General features: G+C 41.3%; 1 protein-coding gene across 6 annotated transcripts in view; it reads right to left on the bottom strand.

Moving 5' to 3' along the window:
- Nucleotides 1–2,108: 2,108 nt before the first annotated feature.
- The window catches only part of PTPN5 (protein tyrosine phosphatase non-receptor type 5), a 77,150-nt gene continuing 57,550 nt past the window's right edge, over nt 2,109–21,708 (bottom strand). For all 6 annotated transcript variants that reach the window (XM_038138539.1, XM_038138535.1, XM_038138536.1 and 3 more), the window contains exons 9-14: nt 20,176–20,255; nt 19,554–19,691; nt 16,084–16,194; nt 10,403–10,563; nt 7,635–7,748; nt 2,109–3,960 (exon numbers count right to left, since the gene is read on the bottom strand). In XM_038138539.1, coding sequence (XP_037994467.1) covers nt 3,867–3,960; nt 7,635–7,748; nt 10,403–10,563; nt 16,084–16,194; nt 19,554–19,691; nt 20,176–20,255 — 698 coding nt within the window. In that variant the 3' untranslated portion in view covers nt 2,109–3,866. The remainder of the gene's footprint in view (nt 3,961–7,634; nt 7,749–10,402; nt 10,564–16,083; nt 16,195–19,553; nt 19,692–20,175; nt 20,256–21,708) is intronic.

The raw sequence follows: 21,708 nt of genomic DNA on the forward strand, positions 1-21,708 counted from the left end.
CTCTTTCCTTGCATGTAATCAAAGAAATCAATTTCTTTGTGAATATGTGAAATTCACATTGAGGCACTAGAAATCAATACTTGTGTTGCCTAGAGCATGCAGATCTTTGACTGCCTGTACCTTATGCACAAAGCTGTAAATGCTGCTTTCATTCACCTATTTGTTCTGTGCTTTTGAATGGAGAATTTTTTTTAACTTGCAGGGAAAAAAGCTTCCTTGAGATGCCTTACTTTATCCTAAGGTGACAGTCACTCTTCCAGACACCAAGAAATACTCATCTACAGACTTGGCAGAACAAAAAAGGTTATCTCCAGGGACTTCAGAAAAAGTGTTTTGTTTTTTCTCCATAGCAAATCTATAAGGCATGACCATCAATGTGCAAGCTGCATGATTCCCCTTCTGAAAAGACAGCAGGGAAGTGACAGGAACCAAGGTCCTGTTTTGTCCTGTCCTCATTCTCAAGTCCATTTTGCAACTGCAAATTCACATGTTAAGATTTTTCCATTGTAGACTAATTATAGAAGAAAAGTCTAGAAAAGGCTATAGAAGACTTTTGAAAGTCTTGGAAGAAATGCAGTTCTCTTCCCTACATGACTACAAGGTAGTTGACATTTGAGAATAATTTGACTAAGTCATCTTTATCTTGGTCCTTCAGAGAGCGAGTTGTGCTTTATCTGGGGACAGCCCTTACACTCAAGTACAATCTTAGTTTTTGTTTTTTTACATAACTTTGGCATCTGCTGATCTCAGACTACCTGCATGAGGACAGAATGTGCCATTACTCTGTTACCATGACAGAAAGAGGAACAGGATAAAACTGCTTAAGTGTGGTGACCAAATGACCAGAAAACAACCAAGGCACTGAACTAGGCTCTGCCCTGTTCCAAGTGTGAAAAAACTTATCAAACAGAAGACATCACAGTTGGTTCTAAATAAAATCATCTCATGTTTGTTATTATTTTTACCCACCTGGAGAGAGGAATTCAGTCCTCTGGGAATCAACTGTGTTGTAGGTACTAATGTTGTGGTCTCTGGTACAAAGAGTCCCGGCCACCGAGCAGGAGAGAGTGGATGAAATATGCTTGGAATTTTCATTTAATAGAGAAGGAGTAAAAAGACAAGCCAGAGACATAGCTTAGCTCCTATTGACAGCTCAGTTTCGAACACACTGATTACAGAAGCAGCAGCCCCACTCATCTCAAGTGCTTGCACACGGCCAGAGCTCCTTTCTGCTAATCTTAAGCACTTCTTAAGACTACCTCTGCTGCCAGAAGAGATCAGAACAGCTGATAAAAGGTCCTTCAGATCTCAAATTCTATTAAAAAAAAAGTAAAGGAAAAAAGAGACAGAAATATGTTAATTATGATAAGGCCAGAGAGTAAATAGGAGGATTAAATCCCAATCTGTTAGACAAAATAACACTTTAAGAGGCATTTGAATATTTTGATCCTGACCAAGTGGTATTGCTCTTGCCTGGTATGAGGTAGCAGCAGTGCAGCCCTCATCACCAGAGCATGCAACGAGGCTGACATGTGCTATGTAGCAGTGAATTGATGCCAAACAACCTGATTTTATCGACAACCACACTCTCAGGACAGTCCACACGTGTAGAATGGGAGTGGACAGCACGCCAGATTTCCTTCATTGCTGTAAATCATTCACTTCTACTCAAGTCAGTGAAGCACTGCCAACTAACACTTGCTGAGGATCTGTGCAAGGACCTCAAGGTCAGTATCTTAGAGCCCTTTTTACCTTGCTTGCCATAAAGTTGTTCTCACCTAGAAAATCTCCTTGTGCAGCAGGCAACTTATATGTTGAACTTACCTCCTATATGCACACTGCCCTCCAACCAACAAGCATTCTTTAGCAGATGCATGGGAAGCTGATGACAGAGCAAGAAGTTTTATTCACTGAGTCAGTTTTGACATGGAAGAGCACTGAAAAGCTGAAAAATATTTATAGGGAGTTCCACTTTCAATATTAACCAGGAATATCAGTGGTTATTTTGTTATTTTAAAGGAGTGCTTAGATGGAATAGTGTCACCCCTTCAAAGAAGTTGGTAGCACAGAGAATATAGCTATCCAGACTTACATAAAACTAGCAGTCATGTTATGCTCAAAAGCTTAAGTTTATTGCTCTCTTTAATGACTATCACCAGTATTTTAAAAAAGAATGCCAGTTCTTTCTGCTAGCTTCTCACTGAAGGAAATATTTTAAATACAGCAATAAAATCGAGTGGTTTAAAGATAACACATTTTGCCACACATTCATGCAAACCCTGCAGACAGGATTTTTACAGGTTCATGGATACAGAATAAACACAAAGATGTGTACTGAAATATTGGGAAACTTTTTCCCCACAGTGATGAAGTTGTAGGCGTAACATTTCAGGCCTTACCCTGCACCTGCTGACGTCAATGGCAAAACATCAGTGGGAGCAGGATCAGCCCTTATTGTTCTGAGAGCTGCTTTACCTTCTCCTGATTAGGAAGTGCAGTAAATTCGCAGAATCTTCTGCACTAATAGAAGCAGTGGGTTTTGATTATTGTTACAAATAAAGAGAAGCAAATATATTTTTAGTAGGTCATCAGAGCTCCTATTCACAAAACACTCATCTCTCGTGTTAAGGATTCTGCGTACCTCCATTTTTCTCTGCTCAGTGAAGCACTAAAACATGTGCTCCCTTCTAAGCATTAAACACAAACTACAATCTTCCCAGACTGACTGAAGTCTTAACCAAAAAGCACAGGCAGCAGTCTGTATTATTGGAAAGGAAACACTGTTGCCTGTGGTTGGAATGGGCAAATTATTGTCTAAATTTGGGTTGAGGGCAAATTTATCATAAAGCAGCCAACAAGTTCACAATGATTTTTTTTTAAGCTGCCTTTAGGATTTGCATTAATTTTAATAGGCACTGGACACCTGGTTACCCTCAAGGCTTTGAAACAAGTATAAATTCATAGAATAAAAGTGATTTTATTGTTACATTATTAATAAAGATGAACTAAAAAAATTCCTCACCTGATTTTGAATCTCAGATTTCAGGAGAAATTCTATTCTACATAAAAATAGAAACTAATTGCAGAAATACAATCTGTTTGCCAGATGACTAAGATGCCTAAATATTGACAAAGAAAAGGTAAAGCATGAAGCATTTATGTTCAGATTAATGTCTACTCAGATTCACCCCACTGTGATGATACTGGGGTACACTGCTGGTAAGAATTCGAGGCAAGAATTTGACTCATGTCATTGAAATCTTGTTTCCCCGTTAGTTCTGATAACACTGGTAGTGGACTGCTTTAGAAAAAATAAACAAGCAAATATGATGTGTGAAACATCATTTCAATGCAAATCTACTTGAGTCTTCCAATGCAGAGGCTCAGAAGGTTTACGATACACACAGTATTCGGTAATTTTATATGTAAAAACAATCAGAAAGAGGCAAAAATTTACTTTCAAGCTTAGTCAACATACGGCACATTTCAGCATGACAATTCAAAAAGTTTCACACTGTATTTGGATATATTAGCAATGACTTTTTAAAAAAGAACAAACTGAAGACAGTGGATTTTTTTCTGTTTTTTTTTCCTTGCTTTTGTAACAAATGAAGCTACTATAATTATTTACAGTATAAATAAGCCTTTTTTGGTGAAGATTACGTCCTGTCACATATGTTTAAGACAAGGCGTACCTCAGCTCTTTAATGTCAATGCAAACAAGAGCATAAAAGCAATATCAAAGTAAAATAATATCTTTCCAGCTAAGACAGCCAGGTTACCATGTGTCTCTTATCAGATCTGAAATATATCTGAGCGCAGTCAAAAGTTCTCCTGGCTTTAGCCTTTAGGAATATCATGAACACTTATTCTTCTGCTGCTCTAGAAAGCTGCTTTCCGTACAAGCTCATGACATGATGCACAAATTGATACTGTTCACAAGTCTGGATCATTCCTCCCCTGAAAGGCAAGAAGAAAAGGGGAGGGAAACAGCAGTCTTATTACTTGCAAACATGTGAGGAAATAGCACAGCTAACATGAAGCTTGTGCTCCACACCAAAGGTCCATTCCAATGCTTTCTGAAATGAGTGAGAAGTGCTCTTTGATTGTAACTAGCTTCAAGACTGATCTCAAGTTCCATTTTGTCTGCTGAGCAAGGAACAGAAGGTAGTGAGAACAGGAACGGGCTTTACACGCATTTTCCTTGGCAGAGGCTCTCCTCCAGGAAAGCATCACCATCATCATTTACTCTTATCTTACCTGAGCTCCTGTACTCCAAGAACCCTTCTGTGAAAAGTAGTTCCCACCCCAAAGCCCTAGAGAGATAGATGGGAGCACGGGAATAAAAAGGGGAAGCAGCTTATCCAAGACTTCACAGCTGCACTAGGGACTGAATTTGGGACCAAAGAGGGCCAGGCCAGGCCAAGCCACACCAGCCCAGACAACTGATGCAAATTTCCCATTCTGCAATGAGGATTCTTTTCTCTGTGCCACTCCACATCAAGCTTTTGACAAGTTAGCCAGAGAACTAGGGATGGCCATCAGGATTTTGGAGAGTACAATGTTACTTTAGAAAGGACAGCTCCGATTTGCAACTGAGTTCACTGCTGGGCACACCCTGATAGCAAAATATCCCTCAGCACGGTAACCACTTTTGGTTCAGTTTATTTTTCAGCTTTTACAGTTCTCTTTAAAACTGAAACCTGAAAGGAAATGCAAGCAGCAGCAAAAGTAGTTTGATTTTCCATGTGTCATTAGCGCGTGTATTTCTGCAAGTAGCATATTAAGCAACATATAAGCACTACAGGGGGAGACAGAAATGAACAAAACGAATCAGGATGAAGTTGTTAATTTTAAGCAGATTCTACTAACGTTTGAAATTTTGCTAAGAGTACCATTGAAAGCAATATGATCTCTCGACAATCCATTAAGAAGACAATTAAAACTTATATCTGAAGCTGTATAGAAAGTGTATAGAGAATTGTCCTAGCACTGGTGCTGGTGCACGGATCCAGGCAGCACGGTGCCAAAAGGAGGCTGAAATGACAAGTGGAGCTGAGAAACATGGGAACCCACGGGTGACTGGAGCCAATCAGACTCTAAGTCTGAGGAAGGGCATATGTGGTGCATTCCCTGAGAAACCTCACCAGAGCACACTAATGAAAAGTTGCTTCCTCTAAGCCAAATGGGTAGCAGACTGCTAGCACTCTCCTTGGGGACAGCCCTTTTCTATGGGGTCCAACTTAACCATTATGGGTCACACAGCAGCCATACCAGTAAGGGGGAGATGAGCAGGAAAGACAACCTTGTCCTTCAGCCCCTTGCACTTATTTTGTTAAGCAGCTGCTTGAAATAACATTTAATAATGAACAGGGAAGGGCAAGGACCTATTCACTAACCTCTCATCATCTACCAAAGGTGAGAAACACACACAGTGTTTCTAAAAAAAAAAAAAAATTCCTAGCTGACCATCTCCTCCCCATCTGCTCTCCTTAACACAAGCTCACAGCTGATTTGTTTGAGTCCCTCTGTGCACCACACAGCACTGAAATATATCTATGTCAGACTGCGACACACAAGGACCATTAGTTATATCTGACAATTTCTCCCCAAGAAGTTCCATTAACAGTGGGGTTGCACCCTGAAGTTGCAGCAGCAGAAGCACCAGGGTGTCCAGACCACAGGAAATTATTTTCCTTTTAATCTGGTGTCCTGCTATGTGGTGGCTTCCTCCCTTGCCACACATATGCATACCATGACATGTGCTTGCTGTCCAGGCTTTGGCACAGAACTATGTTTTCACCCCTATTTGCCACAGAAACCTTTGAAATCTGAGTTGCGTTGTGGGCAACGACAGCAAATGTCTCTCAGCCCTGTGGGAAGGATGCAGGAATGATTACTTCCTCTCCTTAGTCATACTAGTTATTTTAGGACCATCTGTTGGCCACTGATGCAAAGCCCAGTGCACAAAAATTTTCCAAGGGATTTGTGAGGGAATGAAGGGAAAAACCCCCTTTGTTCTCTCTCATGGGTACATGGCAACCTCAAAGGTGGTTCTCAGAGCTAATGCCAACCTTTCTTTTTCTGTGTTAAGCAGGGAGGTGCATTCCTTCAGACATCTATTCTGGCTTGCATTCAACCTTCTTTCCCTAAGTCCCTGGTGACTCCTTACCACCCAAGACAGTAATCATCAGGCAAGAGGAGGAGACACAGCCTTCCCTCTTATAGCTGCTTGGACACTGTCTCAACCTCTCATGCTACTTTTGAAGTCTCCTGGAGATTTTGGGGGGAGTTAGTGAAAATGACAGTGGGCGGCAGCATGACTTCCAAGAGACTACAAGCCCTGTTTTTCAGTCCTTGACGAAATCATGCTTTTCTGTAGGAAGGATGGTGATCTACTTTCCATCTTCAGTATTTTACCCCATGACATTTAAATGGCTTTTATCTATTCCATCCCACTCCTCAGAGCTACATGGCAGCTACAGAGGCTCCTGCAGTCTTCCTTTTCCCCTGTGGTGTCCTTCAAGTATGATTTTCCTTCTTCGAAGTCTTAAAGTGACTGCCAGTTCCCCTCTCCCTTCAAAGCTAGTGTTTGCAATTGGCCTGCTGTATCACACACATTTGTAAGCAGGCGCCTTCAGCCTTCATTTGTATGATGTTTTTCCTGTGTAACATTAGTCAGAGAGACAAGATATTTCACATCCAGACAGATATTTAACTGGACCATGGATAATCAGCACTCACTATTCATAATCTGGTTTTCTTTTTCTCAAGAAGCCTTCCCTTGTCTGGGCTAAAATCCACTGAAACAGCCAAATCTCTAAGCCCCTGCAGGTCCCTGTCTATCAGAGCCTCAGCAGGGCAGCAAGCATTTCATTTTTTGCCTCCCACTGAGCATAATTTCTTCTCTGAAATAAAGTTCAGCGTGGGGTTGAGGTTCTTTTTTTTCCTTCAGAAAAATCTTTGGTATGTTTTTCGTGACATCTCTTCCCCCGACTACATTTATCATTATCATTAGAGAGAGCACTGAGACATGTTTTGATGGCACTTGAAACCAGTGGGAGAGGAAAAATAACATCTCTGGTACAAAATTCAAGTCTGTTTACTTAATAATCAAACTCAAGGTGGTGTGTTAAGAAATGCTTAACTGGAAACCATTGAATTTGTGGAGATTTTCACAGCTCCTTTCATATGTCTGCAAACACTCCAGGTTGTGCACTCTCCTTCCCCAGGCAATGTCTCTCCTACCATGGCTCACAGCTCTGGTATATGAAATAAATTTTCATTACTCCTTCTGGGATAAAAGTGGCTCTGAACTTAAGTACAGCAGGTCTTTGAGCCTTTGCTTCTGTATGAACACATGGGGCCAACTTTTCAGCTGGTGAAAGGTTGCCTCTTGCTTCATGGAGATGGACAGCTGTGCAGACTTTGATGCCAGCCGTGAGCCTAAATCAGCTCTAGGGCTGTTCAGTAAGGTTTACTGCTCAGGCAAAGATTACAAGTCAGAGGAACGTTCTTTCCTGGCCTCCACTTAAGCTTGTTCTTCCCCTCTCCTTATTTGCTTCTCCTTAAAAAAGGGGAACTATAATAATTTTTGCTTTTTATTGTTCTGGAAAGGAAGCAGGCTTTCTTACCTGTCTAACCGTAACTGGCAGGCTGTTCGCAAAATGTCAACTATGCCCTCGTTCTTCAGCTGTTTACAGCAGACACTTGTGGCAATAAAGCAGCCAGTCCTCCCGATGCCTGCACTAAGGAAGGGAAGAGCAGAGAGAGGCAGTGGAGATGTCAGAAGGATTTTGGAACTTTCCTGTCAAACGACTGCCACTAAAGCAGCACAGACCACATCATCCCTTTTGTCCCTCCGACCTTTGCCAGACTGGTGCTTCCATATGGAAAGCCATAACTAGGAAAAGATACCAACTTTGCTGGATGACACGATTAAGTGTGAGCCATTCACAGCAGAAGGGTGAACATTGCAGATATAATGCTAAAAATGGACTATTGGAATATGTTGTTGAACCTCCCACTGAACCATGGCAAAAAAGCTTCTGCATTTCTTAGTAAGATTTGGTTCAACAGCAAGCCTTGCTTTGAAGGCAAACTTTGCTTTGAAATTCTCAATTTTAACAGCTTCTTTGAAGCTATTGTCATTCACAGGTAGAATAAAAAAACCCCAACTCTTGCTTAAATAATTAGCACTAACAGCAGTATAGTAAGTATGATGCTATTTTCTGATCAGATCTGCAATCTAGTAATTTGAATTAGAGCAGAATACAACAAATTCACTATCAAAAAAATTTCTTAAAATTTTCCTGAACTCTTCCGTATCTGACCAGAACTGAGTTCATTTTCAAAGGCACAGTGTTATAGAAGCTGTGAATTCTTCTCATCACCTAACAAACTACCAGCAAATGCTGGAAGCCCTTCTTATGCATGAAATAATTGAGCATCCTCAGGAATAATTACTTGACACAACTACAGGAAATCCTGCTTTCATTTACATTATAAGAAAATCATAATGCAAAACCACTGGCAAGAAATGTTCAAGCAACATTGGAGTTCACGGTTCACAGCTGCCCACAAGTCCTTTATCTTGCACTTGACCATAACCAAACAGACCACAGCACACAGCTCCTGACACTGTTTACTGTCCAGTCACCTCAGTGTTTTACAAAGGGAGGGAACAACACCCATTTTTAGATAAAGGAAACAGCACTTGTCCCAGGACAAGCTGCAGGTCTCTCAGTGGCTGAGACAGCATTGGGTGGCACATTTTTTTTATCCACATAAAACACATCATAATCCTATCTCCTTGTCTCTTAGTATTTTTTTTTCAAATAAAAATGCCCTATTTCTCCCCAGATTATTACAATGTTATGACAATGACACCATACAAGAGGACAGAACAAATATGCAAAGCAAGAGTGGCATGGTAACCAGCAGCAGATACCATAGTTCTTCAAGGAGCTCCTGGAGATCATACATTTCCATGGACAAAGAAGACCTCCTTACAAACCATTTCTTATTTTCATCTGAACTCACCCAAATTTTTCCACCTCTGTTTTAAAACACAGGCAGAAAAACTGGACATGTGGTATCACACGAGCATTTTAATAGTGATTACTCCACATTAGCTTGCAGTTGGATTTGTGACGACACCAGGCTACCAACAATTTCTGCCAAGAGGCTCTTTAAAAACATTCTCATTGTATAATACCCATTTACTATGGCTTTTGGAGAGCAACCATCTGCTGTTTCCTAGAAAACATTATGCAAAATTAAGCAATATTCTGTACAAAAATAAATTTGGCAAAATGTATGTTATTGAAATGATGGAAGATTACCCTGGCAAGATAAACTGCATTTCTTATCAGGCTTTCTGCTATTTACCTGGAACAACTGTTTTGAGAACAGACTGTAGTTTTCAAGTAATCACATTTAACCTTCCTAAACACTGGCAAAACAGGGCTTCCTTTTAGACCTATGGAACTTCTCCAATTTTCCAAGAGCTGTAATTCATCTACACTAAACTTTAATGGTTTAGAGTGCGTGAACCAACTTTTTTAAACCACTCTTGGGTGAAAATCAACTAGCATATCTGGTTTAATAGTGGTTGCTGATGCTTAACACGCTCCCTAGATAGCAGTGCAAAAGAACATAGTTCATCACGTCTACAAATGAAAGTACATCATCCCACTTCTTTCTGAGGACAGAAGAGAAGTATCTAGCCTCATCTATTTTTATTCTGCTCTGATTGATAATTACAATTTTTTCATCAGGCATCAAACTGCTGTAAAGATTTTGCTCCTTCCATATAAGAAGTTTTCATCTTTGCCAGGGATTCTTACTGATACTTCAGTTTTACTGTCAATTGCGTACATTTCCTGACTATTGATTAGTACTTGCTGTAACCAGCTTTGTCACTCTTTCATTTTTGTGTTATATTTAAATTATTGTCTTTGGTCTAATAATGATTTATTAAAAAGAAAAAAAGCAAAGAAGGAATCTACAAAACAGGAGGGTTTGATGCTTAAAATGTAATGCTATTATTTGTCTGCTTGCATGTGTTTTCCTACTCAATTTCACCTAATGTATACTAATCTTTGCTAACCTGGCCCTTCAAAGATAATTAAAGGCATACATTTCTGGTAAGGCAAATGAAATGGAATTATTCTTACAAGTAACTGAGCCACTGCCAGCTTCCATGTTCAACTGAGCCTGTTTCTTAATGCAACACTCGGTAATAGAAAATCATTGCCATTAAAGCTTTGAAGTTCCAAGCACATTTCAGCAGCAGTTGGGCAAGATTTCACACGTGTGACTGATGGCCTGTGTGGCAGTCTGTGCACTGCACCACTGTATGCAAAGAAGCCCTTGGAATTCAGACACAACATTTATTTACCTGCAGTGAACAATCACTGGGGCATTCTTCTCCTCTGCACTCTGCATGGCCTCTTCCACTTCCAGTACTAGCTGTAGCAGAGGAGGGGCCTGGTCTGGTGTCTTCTGGTCTGGCCAAGATGTGTACCAGTAATGTTTCAGGTTTCTGACTTCTTCTCCTTTCTGCAATCCAGTTAAGACAAACACCACAAAATTTTTACAAGAACTTCTCATTGTAAAATTGATGCTGAAACATGGCCTTCCCTTCAAGACTGAGAAGATTAAATCAATCTGCTGGAAACATAAGACAGCTGGGCACACACAGTCAGGAGATTGCTGCAGAGCACTGATGAGATCTTTTTGACACAGGTGGTGGAGAAGCCAACGAGGAGAGGTGACCTTGCGTTAAGTACATGGTTGGGCACGGGAAGGTTGGGGGCCGCCTTGGCTGCAGTGACCAAGAGATGGTGGAGGATCCTACATGGAAGGAGCAAGGGCAGTAAGTAGGATTACAAGCTTGAACTTTGGAAGACATAACTTTGATTCCTTCAAGGACTTAATTGCAGGAATCCCTTGAGTTAAAGCCCTAGAAGACAGGGAATCCAAGACGGATCGTTAATATTCAAGCATCACTTCCTCCAAGCTCAATTTCGGTGCATCCCTCTGGGTAAGAAATCATGCAAAGAGGGCAGGAGCCATGCATGGATGAGCAAGAAGCTTCTGGCAAAAAAAAAACAAAAAAACAACAAACCACACACAAGAAGGAAATTTATGGAATATGGAAAAAGGGACATGGCACTTGGGAGGAATATAGGAATGTTGTCAAAGTATGCAGAGATGTGACAAAAAAGGTTAAGACCCATTTGGAATTAAATCTGGCAAGGGATGTCAAGGACAACAAGAAGGGTTTCTGCAGTTGCATCAGAAGCAAAAGGAAGAGCAGGGAAAATGTAGCCCCACTGCTGAATGAGGTGGGAGCCATGGTGGTAGAGGATACAGAGAAGGCAGAGTTATGGAATGCCTTCTTTGTTTCAGTCTTCATTGCCAGTGCTGGCCCTCAGGAATCCCAGACCTTGAAGGCAAGAAATTCTGGAGAAAAAGCCAATTTTGCTTTGGCTGATGAGCACTGGGTTAGAAAGCATTTAGGTAAACCTGAAATCCACAAATTCATGGGCCCCAATGGGATCTACCCATGAGTGCTGAGGGAGTGGGCAGATGTTACTGCTAAGTCACTCTCCATCATCTTGGAAAGATCATGGAGAACTGGAGAGGTGCCTGAAGACTGAAGGAAAGCCAATGCCACTCCAGTCTTCAAAAAGACAGCAAGAGGGAGGACCCAGGGGGCTACACACCAGTCAGCCTCAGCTCCATCCCTAAAAAGGCAATTAAATAGCTCACTCTGCATATCACCTCTAAACATGTGGAGGAAAAGAAGGTTATCTGGAGTATTTGGCATGGATTTTCCAGGGGGAAATCATGCTTGACCAATCAGAAAGGTTTCTGTGATGGTATGAGTGGTCGGGTGGATGATGGGAGAGCAGGAATATTGTCTATCTTGACTTCAGCAGGGCTTTTGACCCTGTCTCCCATAACCTCCTCATGAAGTAAGTTCAGGAAGCATAGGTTAGATGAGTGGATAGTGAGATGTATTGAGAACTGGCTGACTGGGTTCAGAGGGCTGTGATCTGCAGCAAAGAGTCCAGCTGAAGGCTCATAGCCAGTGGCCTTCCCCTGAGATCAGTCCTGAGTTCAGCACTGCTCAGTTTACTCATCAATGACCTGGATCAAGGGGCAGAGAATACCCTCAGAACATTTCTTGATGATGACACAAAACTAGGAGGAGTGGCTGACACACCAGAAAGGTGTGCTGCCATTCCATGAGACCTAGGCAGGCTGGAGAGTTGGACAGAGAGGAACTGATGAAGTTCAACACAGACAAGGGCAGGGTCCTGCATGTGCAGAAGAATAACCCCAGGCACCAGTACAGTCTGGGGGCTGACCAGCTGGAAAGCAGCCTTGGGAAGAAGGACCTGGTGGACAACAAGTTGCCCACGAGCCAGCGGTGCCCTTATGGCCAAGAAGGCCAAAGGTATCCCGTGGTGCATTAAGAAAAGCAGAGTCGTCAGATTATGAATGGTAATCCTGCCTCTACTCAGCCCTAGAGAAGGAGCACTCCACTCACCTGGGGTGCTGTGTCCAGTTCTGGATTCCCCAGCTCAAGAAAGACAAGGCACTAGTGGAGAGGGTCCAATGGAGGGCCATGAAGATGATTAGGGCACTGGAGCACCTTGCTTAGGGGGAGCTGGGCCTGTTTAGCTTGGAGGAGATGCAACTCAGAGGGGACCTTATCAAAATCTGTAAGTATTTGAAGGGAGGGTGTCAAGAGGATGGGTCAAGGCTCTATTGAGTAGTGCTTGGCTACAGGACAAGGGGCACAAACTGAAACACAGAAAGTTCCAGCTGAATATGAGGAAAAATTTTTCGAGGGTGACAGAGCGCTGAAACAGGCTGCCTAGACAGTTTGTGGAGTCTTTTTCTCTGGGATATTCAAGACTCACCTGGAGACAAGCACATGCAACCTGCTTTAGGGGAACTTGCTGTAGCAGGTGGTTGGACCAGATGATCTCCAGTGGTCCCTTCAACCCCAACCATTATGTGAATGCTAAATGGAACAGAAATCCAAATGGGAAGCCACACAACACAGAAATCTGGACTTCAAATACCACGACTGCACGTCAGTAATCTGCCTTACAAAAAAACCCCAAAAAACCAAAAATTCCTCCCCCCACAAAGTATTCTGCTCTTTTAGTGCCAAGAGCTGTGTGCAAAACACTCCAGGCGGTCTGTTCCCTCTTGACAGATTCATTCAGCAAAGCCAGAGCTGTGCTTGTGACATAATTGCTTTCATAATGTATTTGACAGACAGAGAGCCAGGAGCCATATCTCTGTCTCTGATAGCTAGATAAGTAGATGAGGGAGAGAGATGGGAGCTTATTTTTCTATCTTTTCTGACAGACAGACTTATATCGGTCTCCTGTCAATTCTACTCTTCTCTTAGACATGGTGAGAAATTCAGAGGCAGTATGGAAGGTGGGAATTGCATCTAGCTGCAGTCCAGGTCTTTTTGAGAAACACAAATTCTGATTCTCTGTCTCAGCATGGTTATGAATATAGCAAATGTGCTGTTTCCTTTTTGGAGTGCCAAGTAGCACTGTGAGCTTCTGATTTTGTGTGTTGAAAGTGCTATCCTTCTGTCTGATTTCTAAAGGTGCAAAACAGTAACATGGTGCCCAGGGAACTGGCCTTACCCTTGCAACCACTGCACAAGCCAGCTGGCACAGGGCAAAGTAAATGTTTGCAAAAGGTCCAAGAACAGAAGTGTTAGCTTCCACAACCCTCCCTTCAAACCATGGCTGGCTGAGTTGAAGAGAGAGGAAAAAAAAAGACAAATATAACTCCTTCTGAAGAACAAGGCATAAAAATCTGAAAATAGTTTGTCACGTATACTCCCAAGTCCCTCCCTATGCTTGTCAGTCACTGGATGCTAAGAGTGCTCTCTGGTTGTGCATTTTCCACCCTTCTCTTTGTATGACAGAGCATTTGCACAGCTTCACAGTGAAATAGATTGGGAAAGCAAGCACATTAAATTGTTTTTCTTTCTTGAGATGGATTAATTTTCAGATGGATCAATCAGTTTCTCCCTTTGGCTTGGCACACAGTCACAAACACTTGTGAGGGCACATGGGAGGGCACAAGGGTCAGAACAAGAGAGCTGGACAAAAGGAGGCTCTGCTTCATTGAGATGTTGTTCCATCTTATACTGGGTTTGAAGTGCTCACTAAAGCATAGCCACAGGATCCTTAAGGCTGTGTCTAGCTCACTTCAGGAACAGAGACTCTTACTATCATAGCACAGAGTCTGGCCTTGGGTTATTTATCCTAGGGAGAAAATACTTTGTTTAAGAGAGCATAACTAGTTATCATGAATAACACTCAAACTCACTACAGTAAATCCGATCAACACTGCTCTGAAACACAGCTGCTTTTGAATGTGTGACTATGTGTGAGTCACAGAAGTTACGAACACTCAATTCTTAACTCAGTTGTGAAAAATTATAATAAAAATGCTGTCAATAACACTGAGAGAAAAGCAAAAGTCATCTGAAGAAAAACATGAATCACTACATAAATCATTTAGTTGACAGCAACAGAAAACATACAAAGTTCTAGTGATGAACTCTGGATGCCTTCAGTTTTGTCTGCTGTGTTAAAAGATTTATGCTTCTGCTTGGAGCACCCTGACTTCTGTGATTCTGTACACTTCTGCTTTGACCTGAACAAAATATTCTCTATTGATGGTTCCTTGGGACTGAGAAGACTTGGGAACAGTTAGGAGGAAGCAAGATTTAATTGATGGTTTGAAGTCTACCAACACGTATTCTGTAGCTGAAATCACGACTCAGTGGCTAGACGCTGGCAGCTTTCTCTGAGAACAGAAAACAAGCATTGCCTATAGCCTAAGCTTTTCCTAAATTCCCAAAACCTGACAAATCTTATCCCCTCTATGGATAGAAAAATGACAGCCCACTCTGTAAAGCATGCAATAATCATGTATTTCTGAACACTCCTGTTTAAGGGCAAACTGAAGTCAATTCATGGCTTTTCCAGTTTTCACTACCAAGTCACTTAATGTAGGCATGGTTCAGAGCTGCTGCTCCACTATTGCCAGTAAATGGCAAATGTACAGCTCTAGGGAAAGGTAACTTACACGGAATCTTTATTTCAGCTCTAGAACTCAGCGGTTCACATCCTGACATTTGGGGGTGGAGGGAAGAGGCACTGACCCACTAGTACTGAAAACAAAACCATTGTCTAATTGAAAAGCAAAATCAGATGAGCTGCAAGTCTGCAACACGTAGATATTCTTCACTTCCCACTTGTCATGGAGTCTGATTTTCTCCTTGCTGCCTCTGCCAAAAGCATGAGTGACAGACTTTCTACACTCTTGAATCCAGACATGGGATGTCATCTGCTGGCTTTCTGCCCATTAGCATATGGCTGAAGAGACTTTAAACTGGTTGGATAAAAGGAGAGTTTTTCCAGCTTGGAAAGAAATTGCCGTGTTATACTGAGGTCGGGGTAGATCTGGCAGATGAAAGACGTATGAAGTTTATGTAAACAGACTGTTAATAAAACATGTAGCTTGATATTCTAGAACCTAGCAATGAAAAGCGTTGTAAAATAGGACTCTGGTACTTTAGATTAAGTAGTATCTAAGTACTTAAAAAATTAAACCAGTGCTAAAACTTTCTATCCACAAGATGATAGAATGGTTACTGGTATATAAAACTACACTTGCAAAGTAAGAAGCTCTCTGTGAGCTGACATTTCATTCTAAATGATCAATGAACCCGGAGGACAAAGGCACAGAATGAGTCACTGGTTTCTTACCCAGTGAACCCCATACTACTACAACTGGCCTGGTGGCTTTCAGACTGTACACATGCAGCCTAAACCTCTGACTGCTTATTTTCCTGTAACTTCCATGCTGGTGAACTGGGCAAAGCTACGATGACTTCAGTAATGAAAAGTAGTATTTGTCCAGCACTACACTGTGCAGAAGCCTTCTACACAACTCCCCCTGAACATCTGCATTTATAGGTTTAGACAGCTAAGCTACTGTAAGTACATTGGAATGATTTACCTTGAGGGTGATGAGCCTTAAACGGTAATCGTCTGCTTGTATGACTCTGTTAACTGTGATTTCTATTCCTTCATAGGTGACCTGTTCCTCTGGCCAATATTCTGTGCATTTCTGTGTGCAATATAAAACAAATCCAGTTAAGCAGGTATCAAGGGAGGCTCCGTTTTTTTCTCCTCTGAAATTGGATATAGCACATGCATAGTTGAATATGAATAAATTTTGTTTCTATAATAAGTACAAGCTTTCACTTACTAAACAGGGACCACATTTCAGCTGATTTTTGCTGCATCCATAATAGCCTGATTGCTTGATTAAAAATGCACAAATCAAGTAATTACTAACCAATGCTTTTAAATACACACATCCTTATTTATCTTTATGCAACTGATGTGCATTTTGAAGGTTCATTAGAGAGGCTGGTGGCAATGTGCTTGTGTTTTTAAGTGAATCTTTTTCTTGAGATAATAATGATTAGTATAATATACACTAGTTACCAATATATCTGTGCTGCATATATACTGATGTAGAAACACAAAATACAGCTTTTCTATTTTTTATAACGGCTCAATGCTTTCTGAATATAAAATGATCATTTGCATATGTTTTTGCACAAAATAACATGACTGGGGATGCTTGGGAAAATAGATTATGTACCAAAATCCACTTAAAATTGTCAGTGAGAATCTTTCAAAGATAGGGAACTAAAAGGCAGCAGTAGCTGTGAGAGAGATTGGACTACTGCATTTGATTTTGCCAAAAACCAGTCAGAGATACAGCCAGCACAACCTGTCACTTGGAAACACAGAAACTATAGTCCATTTGCAGACCTACTCTATGGTACTGATACAGTAGAGATGAGCCAGTTCAAATTTGTAGGTCCCTCTGATCCTGGAAGGAGGGCTAAAAAAGACTGTGGTTTTGTATTTAGTTTCTCTAAATTAATCAATATGCAAGGGCAGAGACAGGCATTTCGATATGGTGCACAAATTAGTTCATGGACAAGGAATGACATGGATCAGGCAGAGTCTGAGAAAAAGGCTCCCTTGTGATAATGCAAGAAGCTATTTCATTATCACAGGGGAGCAGGTATCTGCTATTCAACAAACCTCAGTAAAGATGATGCTAGTAAGATTCCGCTTTTACACAGCTGTACACAATCTTGGAGGAAACAAGTTGAATCATTTTTCTCTCCCCCACCAAATGTAATTCCACTTGAGGAGAAAGACTAACAGCAGAAAAGTACCTTGCAAAGTTACTGAGTCAAAATTTTTGTGTGGGAGAATCAGTGTTGTTCCATCTGCACAGTACATCAGCTAATAACCCACTGGGAGTGTGGCCCACTGTGTCTCTGTAAAGTTATTTATGCAGATTGTGTTTTTTCTTCCTCTACTCATAAACTGCAGAATCCACTGCAAAAATTGTCAAGAGCACTATCAGCTATCAATAGCACAGACACTGCTCTGCTTAAAGGAGTGGAGTAAGATTGCCCACTCATTTCTGTGGGCTGTCTGTCAATTCAGATTAGAAGTGACAGAGGGCTGAGATGCAGAGCTTTTAATACTCACATTAGTGAAGCCATTGCACTGAGGAAGAACAAAAAGGCTCTCTTACTAGCATTGCTGAACAAAACTTTTGGGTTTGAATCTATGTACTTTGAGTCCTGTTATATTTATCTATTAATAGAAATGTTGCAGATAAATGGAGTGAGTACAGAAGACATTTACATGAAAGGACCCTGTATTTATGGCTGAGATTGCTGACACTGATACATTTTTGACACAAAATGTATCAGGAAAGACTCAGCAGCTCTGTTGTGATATACAGGCTGTAGCAAGCTCCAGCTCTACAGTGCATCAGCACTGCAGTGCACTGCTTCCCAAGACTGAGAAGAGGGTTGAAACACTTGGTCAGTGCAGGTAGGAGGCAATCCAGATATAAAGGTTGTTTTGCCTTCCTGTTATACAATCTTGTTATGAAAACTATAGTTGAAGAACATTTCAGATATGTCATTCAGGACCAGCATTTCCGCATTTCCTCTGCATCTTCTTTAAACCTCAAAGTCTGCAAAAGATTCTGGTGCGCTGACTATGTCATGACATTTTAATGTTGTATGTGCCAGAAAATGGCAACTTTGATAAATGAGCAAGTTATTGCTTCAGTGCTGCTGCTCAGATACAGGCAGGTGCAAATTTAAAACCTGAGTGAAAACAAAGCATTCAGATCAGCAACATACTCTGTTGCTTTGCATCAGCAATCCTTGACAGGACGTTTCCAATGAACCAGCTGTAATAACTGACCATTTTTAACTTGCAAAGTGTCATAATTCTGTGTCAGTCTTGTTCATGTCTTTTTTCAATGAAGCTGAAAAAAAGACATGAACACATTTACTTTATATCTATAAAAAGCTAAAGGTTTGTGCACGTGCATGATTATAGGCACTAAGCTTCCAGCTAGCAGATAAGCCATTACAACTCTGTCTGTATGCTGCATGTATTCCCATATTCTCTGGCTTCCAAGCATCTAAAGCTTCTTCTCCAAACAAAAATCTCTAACCTAAATAACTAATCTGTTCTCAAGGACAAGCCTGACATACAAAGGTGCTGCAGCTTAAGAAACAACATTTGGAAGTCTCCACCCAGCCTTGCTGCTTAGTGGTGGGGGAGGATGCAGAGCCCAACACATGCCCAGCCACCTTCTCACATCTTACACTGCCAGTAAAGGCAGATGTGAACTCAGCTACCTGTCTGTGAGCTGAAGCCCAGGCACAAAGCAACCAAAGGCCCAGCCCTCGCAACTCTGCTACAGGGGAAAGTTTTCAGCAGGTAAGTAATGAACACCTGGAGGGCTGCAGTATTATAACTGCAAAAAAAAGAATTCACTTTAGGTGGATTAGCACAAACATCACTACAGTTTAATATATGGAAGTAGGTGGCAAATAGAAAATTTCAGCATCTTAATTTCAGTATTTCACAAGCATTCCCTGGACACATTCAGGGGAAGGTCCTCAATATCCAAGTCAGTTCTAGTTCTTGATTATCATACAGAAATCAGGTACTTCCTCAATGAAATGTGCATGTAGACATCAAATCGTAATAAATGCAAGATAAAGCAGCAGCAACTCTACTGATTAAAAATATTTAGTCTTGGCAGTTATGGGGTACTATTGCTTTTGATTCCTTCAGAATGAACTTCAAAGACTGCCTGCAAATAGAGCTGGGTTAGGAGGGGTTTCAGGTCAGCTGGGAGAGGAAAATGGCAAAACCAACAGTAGGAGAAGTCAGACACCAAAACATGACTCACATTAAACTGAAGCGAAAGAGAAGCCCACATCTTCTCTGAGCCTGAAGAATTTAATGCTGGCTCTGATTGCACAGGCCACTGAACTAACTTCTGTTTGCTGGCTTAGTGTCTATGCTGAAAATAACTGCTGGAGTGGAGATAAAAATATAATCTGGATGTAACAGCATTACCTCATTCATCTCCTCTATATTGGTAATCATGACAATGATGGGAGAACGCTCCTGCCACACCATTCTCCAGAAGTCAGTGACAGTATTAACTATCGGTCCCTGAGTAGCAATATATACCTTTTCCTCTCCTCCATAGCCCTGCCAACAAAAGAACAAGAGATCAATTTTAACAGGGATGTCCACCATAACCTTGAAGGTTTGCTCTTAAAAAAACAGAGAGCTATCCTGGATGAAATGCTGACTCGTGGCACCAGCTCTCCTCTCCATCTCTCTCCTGCACATGTGTACATGGAGAAAAGGCACAGCACAGACTCACACTATTTCAGCAGAGTTTCTTACAGCCTTGAGGTGACTCTGGCTAGGTCATGAGCCTTATTCAGGCTGATTATCCAGTGCCTTAGTTAGGCCAGCTGACAAGGAATTTTGCATCAAGAACTGCACAAGTATGTTTCTGTCTGGTCTGAATCTGTACAGGTGCACTTGGAGATTTGGGTTTTAGCTAATGTAAGCAGGAGAGAAGGGCAATCAGATCAGCTAGGATGCCTTTAAAAGCCAGTGTGTGCTGCAATTCTGTTTACACTAACAGTGGCTGGGCAGACACACTGGGCTACGGAGCTCTTACCCTGATGTAGTTAGCATTGATGTAAGAGCTGAGGGGGTCGTCCTGATCAGCTGAGGTAAGGCACACTCTGCTGTGAGGATCTGAAAGGTGTAAGGAGATAAGGAATAGTTTATCAGAGGAAGGAGACACACAAGATTATTTAGTAGAGCAAGACATTTACATGCATTCATGGCCATCACAGCAGATGTGAGTGGCCTTAGAAAACCCCCATGTTAAGACCATTAAAAAAGGGAAAAGATGGTTGGGGTAATTTGCAGCCTTCTGACAGTTTCACCCACTCTCTGAAGCCTGCTTTAATTGGTCCTGAGTCAGTGTCTCAGCATGACTCTGGAAAAGCAGTTTTCTGCTACAGGAAATTATTTCTCAATCTGTTAGGTCAACAGACTCATTCTGGCTTCAAAGACATTAGAATATTGTTTGTGAAATGATAGCAAAGAGCTTTTCTACCAAAACATAAACATGCATTTCTTGCACCCAGGCAAGCCAGATGACAATAACTCCTTCCCAGTTTTATCTTGCAATGAACCACACTCCAAGATGTGCTATTAACAAATATAATGGTTATAGAGAAATTAAAGAATATTAACAGTCTCTTGCATTTTAAGTCTCTTCAGTACTTGAGTCTCCTTCATTGAAGCTGTTTATGAAGCATTATTCTTGTTCTAATAAGATGACAAAAGAAAACATTATTCCACTTAAGAAGTTGAGTCCAATTCCTACTGAAGTCAATGGCTGTTTCACTGATTTTAATGGGACCTGATACAGGCCCACATTCATCCACTTTGACCAGTGCTACCCAGTTTGTTACCACTGACAAGAAACATCCTCCTGACAGAGGCCGCAGCAAACAGCAACAGTGTCTATCACCAAGGTAATATTAAAAACAAACCACAGGTGCCTTTTTCATAAAAAACTTCAGTTGGCTTAGAAAGCAGAATAAAACAAAATTTATGTAAAAATTGTGCTTTACCCAATATCATATTAAGGACAAAGTACACAGTAATTTTTACAGTACTACAAACACAGAGGCAGCATGAAATGCTGTCCTCAGGCAGACCAGATTCATGTCTCCTGAGATCTTTGGCTTTGAAGCATAAAGAGAATGTTTAGGTCTCCTTTCTACCCCCCTTTACTGCCAGCACCAAGCCCTGTGAAATGGAGGCAGTGGGATAAGAGATTCAGCCCTCTCCTTTCCTCAGCAATATCAAGCCATCCTGTGGCTGCAGTCAGGGACAAAGTTGCTAAAAGTTCATTCAGAAAAAAAAACCTCCCATCATAACAAGGCCAGAATAAAGTTGTTAACATTTAGAGAGATGGTTGCGTGAAAGAGTTATCTGAGATGAAGAGGTCAAAGTGACAACAGTGGCTGCTGGCAGATACCCATATGGCTGAGATTAAGAGATACCAAATTCAGAATATACAGATCACTTAGAGATCTGGCACCCTGGGCACGTGAAATCAATATCCACTTTTGCAATCTTCCCGTTGCAGCAAAACCAGCAAATTAATACCTGAATGAATCACCTTAACCCT

This window comes from Motacilla alba, chromosome 5 (assembly GCF_015832195.1).
Source record: "Motacilla alba alba isolate MOTALB_02 chromosome 5, Motacilla_alba_V1.0_pri, whole genome shotgun sequence".
NCBI classification, from domain to species: Eukaryota; Metazoa; Chordata; class Aves; order Passeriformes; family Motacillidae; genus Motacilla; species Motacilla alba.